The 12417-nt window shown below is 33.4% G+C and overlaps 1 protein-coding gene across 1 annotated transcript in view; it reads right to left on the bottom strand.

Moving 5' to 3' along the window:
- Nucleotides 1–12417, bottom strand: part of LOC128984124 (nose resistant to fluoxetine protein 6-like) — a 67182-nt gene that overhangs the window by 50443 nt on the left and 4322 nt on the right. Inside the window, exon 2 of the mRNA XM_054403410.1 lies at nt 5604–5825. Coding sequence (XP_054259385.1) covers nt 5604–5825 — 222 coding nt within the window. The remainder of the gene's footprint in view (nt 1–5603; nt 5826–12417) is intronic.

The following is a 12417-nucleotide window of genomic DNA, read 5'->3' as shown; positions in this document are numbered from 1 at the left end:
GTTAAACCCAAATAACATGCATTTCATATAGGAAAATTAGGTTTTTTGTTATTTAGGGTACGCAAAAACTAAAAGAGATACGAAGTAAGAGTAAATTACAAAGTTGTTAGGAATTAAAAAACCTATAAAATGATGTGCCACTTGACATATGTTGCTATTTGAAATTTTTTTTAAATAAGCATTTGCAAATTTTCAAAAAAAAAGTTTTTTTAGAATTTTTATAATTTAAAAAAACCGTTACTTGTAGCATATCAAAGTAAAGCTAATTTCATAACGAGTAAGAAAATTCAACCGGAGAAGGGATAAATGCATTGGTATAGGAAACACAGAGTATTTAAAAAATATGGATTTTTTACAAAAAAAATGCCACCATTTTGAAACGTAAAAAGATAACTTATTTCTGTTTTCACCAAAATGTTTGTCTATCAAATACCTTTAAAATGATGTATAACATGACATATGTTTACATTTAAAAATTCCGAGATTCGAACTAGTGACCCTCAGTTTTTGGCACACCCTGTATTGGGAAAAAGTTAAAAATACTTTTACGTTATTCCTTGGGGTCGATTTAGCGGGAAATAATTTTATTTCATCCTTGTACGTTAAGCCGTTTTTCCGTAATCAATTTGAGACACCTCTCGTGAGACACCCTGTATGTACTAGTTGCTGTCTAAAAAATTACCCAAAATAATAATAATAAAAAACTACTTAAATTCTGTTAATTATACGTAACGTAATTATAAAAATGTTAATTGTTGTATAAAATAGTTACACATTCCTCTTTGGTTTTAGAAACAAAATTCAATTGGGCCACTTGGTTTGAAAAAATATCTTTCTTTAAGGCTAGGCTAATTTATTACGAATTATACAGGGTTAGGCAAAAGTCTTGAACCTCCCAGTTAACTGTTTAACGCGTTGCAGTAGGAAAACCAAACTCTGCACATATTTACATCATAAGAAATTGCACTGTTTCATCAAAGTTACAACTTTACCCCAGCCCCCAAAATAGAATATTTTGGGGACAACCCTAAATTTTCAAATGTAAACACCTACCATGTGACCCCTCATTTTAAAGGGGTTCTCAAGACAAATAAAATGGCGCAAACTATAGGTCAATATCACACCCCTTATCAAAATGGCAGTCATTTTTAAATATCCCCTATTATCTTTTTAACAGGTTATAGCAGGTAAACTAAACTCAGCATACCTTTATAAAAAAGAGAATTCACCTTTTGGTCAGTATTAAAACATTTTTTTTTAAGTTAACTGGGGGTGTCCAGACTTTATCTTGCTTGCTCATCTTAAATAATTAAATGGCTGCCATTTTGATTAGAGGTGCGATATTGACCTCTGGTTTGCGCCATTCATTTTCTCTTAATAAACCAATGAGGGGTCACATGATAGGTGTTTACATTTGACAATTTGGGGCTGCCTCCAAAATACCCCATTTTGGGAGCTGGGGCAAATTTGTAAACTTTGATGAAAAGTGCAATTTCTTATGTTTTAAATATGTGTCGAGTTTGGTTTTCCTACTGCAACGCGTTAAAAAGTTAACTGGGAGGTTCCATACTTTTGCCTAACCCTATGAGGTGCTGATGCATCTATGAGAATAATGTACATATACGATTTAATTTGCAAATGATAAGCTTACTTAAACATTATTTCGTTGGAAAACTACACACGAAGTCAGTAGGGAAAAATATTCGCACAACATAAGGTACTGTAGTAAAGCAAAATACCACAGAAGCAGGAAACCTGCGGACTTAACGAATTCACAATTGCCTGATTTGATTATCAATAAAACTTAATAACATTGGGTTTAACGAGTACCTAGTTTTGCTGCTACAGGGATGGTAATAAAGTGTGTCTTATAAAAATAAAAAAGTAAAATATCAATAGCTTAGTATAAAATAAATAGATTTACCAAGTTTGTTCAAAATATATTCATAAACAAGGAAACTACAACAGTTTATATATTCTCCATAAGCATAGGCATTTTAAATTTGATTTTTTTTTCAATTTTCTCTGAAACCAATAAGCGTACAAATACACTTCAATATACTAAACTATTTTTTTAAGCTCTATGTTCTACCCTAAATGGTCTATGGAGAAATTGGTAAGTTTTATGTTTTCAGGGTCAAAGTGAGAAAGCCAAATTTTTACACCAATAATTCGACCATAAAACCTCGTTCCCATGCCGTTCCTGATCATGCTGGTCCGCGCAAACGTTCACATAAACGTAGATTTACACGTTTGTACCAAATTATATGTCCGTGAACTTTGACGGCCCACTTATAAGTTACGGCAACTTAGACGGCGATAACTTGAGGAATTTTTGTCCGATTTTGATTAAATTTATATGCATGGTGGGAAATGAGTTCGCGAGCCAGCATGAGCGGACCATGGATACGGGGTTTTGTGGGAGATTTATGCGGTAAAAATATGGTTTTCTAATTTTTTACCCTCAAAACATAACATTTCACAATTTTTCTTCTAACAATTTAAAAAGCTTAAAAAACAAGAATGTACTAAATTATTTAATTATTTGTAAACTCATCAGTGAGTACAAAAAAAGTTCAAGTACATCATTCAGAACATACCCAATTTGCACTCTAACATGTGTTTATGTAGGCTAAGTTCATGTAGCCGGTAACTGTTCTCGAGGTAAGTTAGTTCGATGTGTTCTTGTGATTTCAGGAGGGTACATTGAAGTGTTTTTTACTGTTATTGGTTGCGGAGAAAATCCAAAAAAATATAGTTTTAAAAATCTCCATGTTATTATTATAAAGAATAAGTAATCTTTTGTAGTTTGCTTGCTTATGGATATAGGTATCTCGATCAAACTTGGCAAATGTATATACAGTATTTTATACTAGGCCTAAGTTATTATTATTTTACAAAAAAAATCCGTTGCAGCAAACCTGGGTACTTGTTAACCCCAATGTTATTTAAATAGATTACATTAAAAAGCCAATTAAATGGAAATTCGCTAATCCTGCAGGTTTGCTACGACGGGAGCCAAAGAGTCTAGTTATCAGTTTGACTACAAAAACACGTCGTAGTATTGCAATTATTTCCTATTTGTAAAATTAATAATTATTTATGTAATTATATTATAGCACTCCACGTGTAGAAAAATACTTGCAATTCGATTCTTGAAACAAACATATATGGACTAGACTATAAACAAGGCTCTAGATTATCTAAATCTAAGTTTTTTGATTTACCTTTAAATATTTTTCTCGCGGGGAATCATGACATCATTTCAATAAACAGCTGGAAATTGGCCCACCAAAGGTGTTAAACCAAATAAAAAGTTGTATTATAGTTGTTTTTATTATAGTTAAATAAAAAGATCCCCTTATGAGTTTATACACAGAATTAGTCTTATAGTTTGAAAAGAAATCATGGTAAAAGAAACTATTGAAGAAAACCAAATATTGATACATTTACCGAAGTTTATGAGATCTTCTATCTTGCTATATATCTACATCTATTAGCGAACTTCCCTAGATAGGGAAGTAGCTATTACCGTAGGTGGCACGGTAATACCTAGACTCGGGACCGATATACCTTTTAATTTTGATGTCCCTAGTGGCCAAAAACGCTAACTCATGCGTTAAAATTGTTATGTAAATATATATATATATATATGTCCGTGAACGCGATTACTTGAGTATTTTTTCCCGATTTTGTTCAAATTTGGCTTGAAGGTGCAGGGCGGGATAAACGAACCAGCATGATCGCGCTATGGGAACGGGGTGTTATGAGGGGTTTTCTGTTTCTGGGGTAAACATTTGTTTATTCATTTTTGACCCTTAAAATATAAAATGTCCCAATACCTCTTCAGACCTTTTTAAAGAGTTTAAAAAAACAAATAATAATCGGTTTTTGGCTACGGAGAAAATTCAAAAACTGTAAATTTAAAAATCCCATGTTATCTTATGGAGGATAAGTTAACTTTCATAGCTTGCTTGTTTATGGATATATTTAGATAAAACTTGGCAAATTTATTTATCTTATACTAAGCTATTCATATATTACTAAAAAAACGCAATTTATTACCCTCACTGTAGCAGCAAACCTAGGTACTTGTTTAACATAATGTCATTTAAATAAATTTAATCGAAAATCCAATCAGGTAAATGGAAATTCGCTTAGTCTGCAGGTTTTCTGGAGCGGGGGTAGTTATACTTACGTTAGTAATGGTTTAACTAAATAGTATATTACGTTACTAGTCCTGAAAATAAGTGTTTACCGGACGAGTGTGGTCGTCCCCGTGCGAGACGAAGTCGAGTACGGGATTACCATACGAGTCCGGTACACACATTTTGGACGAGTTACGTACGATAGTTTACGCCATACTACTAAATCTGTACAAATCCTTATATATTTCCACCAACTAAAGGACTAAAAATCACTAGTCATAACCTCTAAGAGAGGCTATGTTTTTGTTTATAACCACTCACTGCCACCTAAATACAGTATAATCAGCTGATTGGTGTCCGGCAAAACTCATTGCAGCACAGTAGTACGCAATGAAACCCCATTTGAATAAGCTGGTGGCAAACAGCTGTTTTCTGGACTAAATCCTTGCGTGGGAAGTTCGTCAAAATAATGTAGTGTGGCGTAAAGTTCTTTACAACGGTTTGTGTGAATAGCTTATCCTTCAAATTCAAATTCAAATTCAAACAATTTTATTCATGCAATTTTTAAATTAAGTACATAATCCCATGTGCCATGCAAAGCACGCGCGGGATGAAAAACACATTTTTATTAATACATTTCATTTTCTGGCAGCAAACAGTTAATTTTTTCTTCTTTGTTACTTTAATAGAACAGTGAGTAGACATTTCCTATTGCAACAGTTTTAATCATATAAATAAAACTTATGCTATAAATAAACAAGTTAGAATAATTTAATAAGAACACGGGTTTTAGAAAGACAAGTCCCTTCATTTGAATTTTTTCATGTATTCAGATTGTAAACTTTAAACAATACCTACAGTTTATTAAATTGTATTTTAAGTATACAGTACTACTTTTAGTATAACTGTAACATGATCGAGGTAGATTTATCACTTTTTATAGGGGAGAACTAAAATGTAAACAGACCATTTATAAAAAAAAAAAAAAAAAAAAAAACAGTTAATTAACTGCAACAAACAAACGTTATCTTTGAAATAAAATTGTATTGCGTCTGATTTTTGCAACGAAAAAAAGATTCAAACCATATTCAAATGCGTAATTTGAATATGGTTAATTGCAAAACATTTGTGGCGAAACATACTTTACGTTTGACAAAATAAACTAAACTAATGTACTGAGCAAGTTATTTTATGTTTTTGGATTAGGGAGAAAAAATAATAATAACACATTATACGTAACGTAACGTTTTTATACTACTAAATTGACGTTTATACTGAGAAGTGAGATAAAAAATGAACAAACAAACTCAACCGTATGCAAGCAGAGAAAAAGAATGAAACAGAAAACTGCAAATACAATAATAGGATATTCATTTTAGGATATAGTATATCGTGAAATGGCCTAGCGTATGAGCTAAAGGATAAGTTTATACATATTGCAATGATATTACTTACTTGTCAACGCCCAGAAGTCCTTCTTGAGGAAGCTCTCAAAGAAGTAGTTGCTGTGGTTGCGACAGATCTCCGTCTCAGAGTCGATAGGTATGTAGTAGGAGCCGATGTGGTATAGAGCCTCTTCCAGTTGCTGCTCCGGCACGGGCAGAAGGATCTTCCTCACTTGGTTAAACCTCTCCAAGACGCGGTCCCGGGGCATCAGCCAACCCCATACCTCACCTCCTGCAACCCAACAAACCATTACTGTGTGAATCAAATCAAACCATTCACTGTGCTCTAGCTCTAAGTCGGTAGGTGTAGTGTGAGAATGTGTTTTTTTTTTCGTTTCATCTTAAGTACAAATATACGAAGCAATATTGTCCTTTGAGTGTCTATCGGTGTCGCTTTAGCAGCTCTTCCGATACCTATTTCACGTTAAAGCAGCGTCTCGGGTTTCCTGGCAAGCTATATAATGTAGTTATTGTTATTAGATTCTTAGACAAAGGTTCGACACAAAAGATATTACAGATTTTACACTAGTTAATTGTTTAACACCAAAACAAGAGAAACTGTTATCGAACAAATCAACAATGGTTTCGATTTGTTTATTATGGATAAGCTATATCTGAAAACATTTTACACGTTAAACAAACTGCTTGCTGACATTTCTGTTCACTACATAAGATATCATGTTACTTTTAACACGATCGCTGTATTGCCTGAGTACGGTGAATCGTTGAGAAATTTATTGTACTACACTACAGAATTAAAGAGTAGCCCACTCTGGTAATAAAAATATACCAAGAGATATAAACGATTATCTAGTAAATATATTTCTGCAGAATTATGCACGGTATCAACAACAAGGTGTAAAACTTGTGAACTAATGAGGATCATTTTGTTAAGATATGCATACTTTAAAAATTTATTTTAAAACCTTTGTAGTTAGGTTTTAGTTTTAGAGATATCTATCACTGAAGGACGGATACAAATAAAAAGCTAGTTTGAGAATATAAACCACCGAACCACCGCAATGGTTACTACGAAAAAATCCAAACAGTCGGGACTTCAGAATCATATTACAGTACCGGTATTTAAAATATTGAATTATATTGGATGATTCAACTTGCTCCTTAAAACCTGCATCTAGGTTAAGATTAGTATCTTTTGGCAATTCTTTTAGTTAAACCTTGACTGTTTGACTTCTCTCAAGAAATAACATGAAGCATGGTTAGCTCACGTAACTATTTCCTATTCTAGGTCTGTAATACACCTGAAGCAAGATTACATTTCGTTATTATTCAGAGAGCAGAGCCCATTGAGGTCCAAGTCCTATCCTTGACTCTAGAGTTTGGAGAATTTTGATTGTAAAGAGCTATACCTCCAGCTCTCTCCGTTGTGGTTTTAAAAATAGTATACTGCTTGTCAAATTACGTTTAACTACAATAACATCAACAATTACTCTTCATCAAAATTATTTAGAAAAATTTTAATTTTAAAATATTTTATTATGTTGGATTAGAAAATATTATTGAGTTACCAGCTAAAGAGAAATACATGTTGCTTCCAAATAACGGTATTTGTCTATGGTAAAAACAAGAAGTAAACCATTTCTAGATCTAATTTATAATGATGAAAATTATTTTACGAAATCATCGCTTCGAGAATTATTGAGTGGGTTTGTAAACTACATAATGAAAACTAATAAGGGTTTTCATCCACATAAAAGTTTCAACGCTGGGAAGTACGGTGTGCATGCGGCAGCTCTGTTAGCGGGTATTCTCAGATCCGGAAACATTAGTGGCCACTAGTAGCTATTCTCACCTTACTACTCACTACTCAGGTAAACCAACGTGAACATGAAACATGACCCTCAGTGACCACGTAGTACACACGCAAGCCTCGTGGGAGTGACCACGCGAGCAACTAAGAATGAGATGCTACTGTAGTAGGAAGTCTCGACAACATGTTAGTGTCTCTGTCCGAGGTCAAGATTTAGCCGGAAAAGTGTAATTTGGACAGTCAAACATGATTTTTTAACAGGAAAAATAAAAAAAGCAATTAGTGAGTAATTGATATTCAGAAAAAGTATAATGATTTTTAGTATTCTTTACAACGACCTTAACACCATGGTGCACATAGTTTGAGGCGGAAATGAGCAACACATGAGTTTGTGGACGAGTTGTTCCTGTCTAACTTCGAGTGAACTCTTAAAAGCCAGATCATTGTTGAAAAGGTAGAGTCATCATTCTACTGTAGAGTCTGATCTCGACGCTCCACTTCTGTTGTGCCATTAAATCGCAAAAATCCTTATTAGTTTCTTTTGATTTAAACTATTACATTTAACGTGGACTAAAAGATAACGCTTCACATAAACATTTTCCTTATGAAAAATAATCTTTCGGATTTTGAAAAGTAATCTTTGGTTGAAGAAATTTAGTTAATCTTAATTGTTTGTATTATTTTGTCTTCCTCGATCACTCTTGTCTCTACTGATTTGTGTCAAGTGTCTTCGAGTCTGCACTTCGCTAGGTTTTAGCAAATTCCTTACATAAGGAATAAGCTATTACCGTAGGTCTCATGGTAAGACATGGGCCCGCGACCGATTTACTTTTTCGTATTGAAACACCATCCGTTAAAATTCACATAAGTATTTATATGTCAGTTAGCCGATAACTCAAGCAAAAATTATCCGATTTTGATTTGGTACAAACGTCGAAAATTGGTACAAACGTGTAAATCTAATTTTATTCGAACATGTTCGCGAGCAGCGTGATCGGACCATCGGAACGGGGTTTTATGGGGGTATAAATTGGGTTTTCTCATTGTTGACCTTCGAAACATAAAATCTCCCAATTTATTTATTTTTGTTTAAATATCATAGAATTTTACTGAAGAGCACAATGAGTATTTAACAATGTTAATATACAGCAGGGTCAACACAGATAGCAGCACTCGCATGTAGAATGTGAGCAGACATTACGGAGACTTTAGTACTCCAGATCACGTCCCCTTTACAAGTCATCAGACCGTATACAGCGAACAGCTGTCACAGCGGACCAGAGCATTAGTGAAGGGTTTCATCATTTCATTTATGTGTTTATAATTATTTATAACCTCTCTCTATTTACCTAACCATATGTATGTTTCTTATAAATTATCTGTTAAATATTTGTCACTAAATTGTTACAAATCGTTCCAAACTCCGGCTGTATTTTTATTATAGGCTAATCAGTAAATATCACAGTATAAATCTTCTTGAAGACAACAATAGGCTCAAGATATGATAACAAAGTTATCACCAGCTAAGGCCTATTATTATTTCAGACGACAGCTCCACAAACTTCGTTGTCCGTATTGCGATCTGCTGCACAAGAGTGTTGATTATGTAATCATCCGTAGAGCTACCTCGAGAGTCAATCTATATGATTAATACAATACGGATTTTCTCTATTACGTCCCTTTTTTAACTGTCCTACTCAAGCGATTTTCACGATTGAGGTGTCATTTTAAAAGATTATGATCCAGCACACCTGCGAATGGTAACGAAAAATATTTTCCTTATTTCGATATCTCACTTTCAAACTTTATAAACGGTTTGCATATGAACTAGTGGCCGTCCAGTGGTCGAAAAATCAACCAAAAAATATGTAATGTACAACAGGCTTCTCTGTTTTCACTCCACGCTGTAAATAAAACATGTGATCGGAGTTTCTTTCATTTTTTTCTGTTTATATTTCGTTGTTATTTCGTCACCAGCATGACAACCCGTAAGCAAGGCCCCACTAATAAGGCCCATGTTAATATTTTTCAAATTTAAAATTCCATTTTTTTTTTTTGCTTATTTTTGAGCCTATTTTAATTTATGAAGGGATTCTTCACATCTACAGGATAATAGCTTTATAATGGTGTGCGTAGATTTTCCCTGCGATGCACACGAGCCGAGAAAAAAGGTTTTTAAGAAACATGCTTGCCTATTAATATATAGATTGTAATCAAACAGCTGATCCTTCAGTTGAATGTTTAACCACAGTCAGATTGTAAACAAGAGAGAGAGACGAAACAGTTTACAAGGATTTTAAATAAGCTACTTTTTTATAATTGAAGCCTGATTGAGGTAGGTAAATCACTCTTCGGCCTTTATGGTGTAGATCTAGATCTTTGAAAAGTAAAAGGGTATTGCATTGTAATTTGTTTCTTTGAATTAAGCTTTGAACCCTATTTAAAAGCGAAATTAGCGCATGGGTACCATCGTTAGTATTTATAGTTGTAGTGGTTTCTTTAGTGAATTTCCCATATAGGGAATAAGCTATTACTATAGTACTCATGGTAAGACCTGGACGCGGGACCGATTTTTTTTCGTTTTGAGGTCCTTAGAGGCCAAAAACACCATCCGTTCAAATTCATATATATATATATATTTATATATATATATATATATGTGTGTGTGTGTGTGTGTGTCCGTCAGCACGATAACTCGAGCAAAAATGATCCGATTTTGATGAAATTTGGTACAAACGTGTAAAACTATGTTTATTCGAACGAGTTCGCGATCCAGCATGATCGGACCATGGGAACGGGTGTTTACGGGGGGTTTTATGGGGTAAAAATAGGTTTTTCCCATTTTTGACCCAAAAAATATAAAATTTAGCAATTTATTTCCAAACCATTTTGTAGAGCTTCAAAAAACAAATAATTTAGTATATTGAAGCGTTATTATGCGCCTAATGGTTACGGAGAAAATTCCAAAAAATTGTATATTTAAAATTCCCATGTTATTCTTATGGAGAATGAGTAAACTGTTGTAGTTTGCTTGTTTATGAACATATTTTGATCAAATTTGGAAAATGTTTTTATTTCTTACTAACTATTAACATTTAAAAAAACACAGTTTTACCCTCCCTGATGCAGCAAACCTAAGTACTTGTTAAACTAATTCTATTTAAACCGGGAATAAATGTTATATTTTTAAGTAGACATTTCAATGTAAATCCAATCAGTCAGTCAAATGGAAATTCGCTTAGTCTGCAGGTTTGCTGCGGCGGGGGTATTTAATGTATGTACTTACTATGTCTGAAAATAAACAGAATTACAATAATTTCACTGTCAAAAAACAATACATAAAATCACATTGGCGATTTTTGTTAGGTACGTGCATACTAAGGTTTTTAAGGCCATTTTACAAAATACATTTTACAAAAGGTAGTTAAGATATAGTGGGAAATACAACTTTCGTTTAGAAATATTAATTTCATTTCTGATTTATAGTTTTACAGCCAAGAAAAATTCTTAATTTAGACATTATAGTTAATTTTATGAACCAGTCCATGTAGGAATAATCCAAAAGTTAGGTTATTGACCTACCGCCTCGTACAGGAAGTTTAAATGGTTCGTCTTTGGCTCGATAGCCCGGCAAGGTGCGAAATTACACATATTATACACAATCTGGTCTTATTAGTTGCCTACTACGTGGCCCTGTAAAAGAGCAATTCTGGACTACGGATATTCTTCTTTGATGTTGGTAAAGATATTGACCTGTCTCACGCAGATCACTGGGAAACAAATTTAAGTTCTGGTCGGCTCTTTGGCAAGACAAATCCCTAGTTTAGCTCAAAATTGAGTCAAATTTTAAATCAAAATATTTTTCATTTAGTTTATAATATTTTGAGTTACTTGTACACGGAATAGTCACTCATGTTCAGAGAAAGTGTTGCTCATTCAATTGTTGAATTCAATTTTGAGCGAAAGAATCGAGTTTAAAACATAAGTTTAATTAAAATACCCTAGATACGATAAACGTCGAGCGCATCACTTTACTTGATGTTACCCAATGATTATGAATGGTGATGTTTTATTGATTTAGCGAATTTCCCATAAGGAATAAGCTATTACCATAGGTCTCGTGGTAAGACTTGGCCCAGGACCGATTTACTTTTTCGTTTTGAGGTATCCGAAGGCCAAAAACACCATCCGTTCAGTTGCATATTCAAGGTGTTCAAAAAAGGCTGAGAAATGATTTACGTAGTGATTTCTTGGTTCATAATAAAGAGAGCATTTTTTTCAAAATCACTTCGTTAACTAGATATCCGACATTTTATATTTTTTACATAATTTAACTTTGAATTTTTTCACCTGATCTTTATGAAACTTGGTTTGTATATTAAGGTAGAAGAGACCCATGTTAGAAAAGAACTCCTTTTTATTCAACTTGAAATTTTAAAATGGCGGTCATTTTAATTTTCAATATTTAAATTACTAAAGAATGGCTGATAAACAAATGTCAAGAAAACTATTATTTAGCATCTTTAATTCCCTATCAAATTATTCTGAATTTCTTTAAGTAGTTTTTCCGTTGTTGATTTAGTTCTTGTATTTTAGGTATACAATTTTCACTCTACACATGCCATTACATATATTTATTGTTCTAATTATAACACTGTAATTTGTAGCTCGTGAATGTGTTTAAATAGCATCTCCACAATAACGAGATGTTTTATCCTGGTCGACGTTTAATATGACTCAGATATAGAACTGCACGTGCGTTGTGCGACGTGCGACGTGCGTCGTGCGAGTGACGATGTTTGAAGGATTGTGTTTCTGTAATTGTATATCAAGGATCTGTTGCTCAATCACTCATCAAACACACTCCAGTCTAGTTACTGATTGATGACATCCACTGCTACTGTTTACATTATTTCTATGCAGTGGCAAAGAGGGTGGTTATAAAAAATTGAGAGTAATCACCTCAAATATTAGTTTGGTTAATGCGATGCATCTATTGCAATTAACTGTTAATGGGTATTATAATTCGACTTTCAATAGTTTCAAAACACGT

The sequence above is a fragment of the Macrosteles quadrilineatus genome, unplaced genomic scaffold, assembly GCF_028750875.1.
Source record: "Macrosteles quadrilineatus isolate MER2022 unplaced genomic scaffold, UCM_ALF_1.0 Scaffold_2__2_contigs__length_208266976, whole genome shotgun sequence".
NCBI lineage: Eukaryota > Metazoa > Arthropoda > Insecta > Hemiptera > Cicadellidae > Macrosteles > Macrosteles quadrilineatus.
The sequence above is the reverse complement of the archived record's forward strand: the minus strand, read 5'-3'. Positions and strand labels throughout refer to the sequence as shown.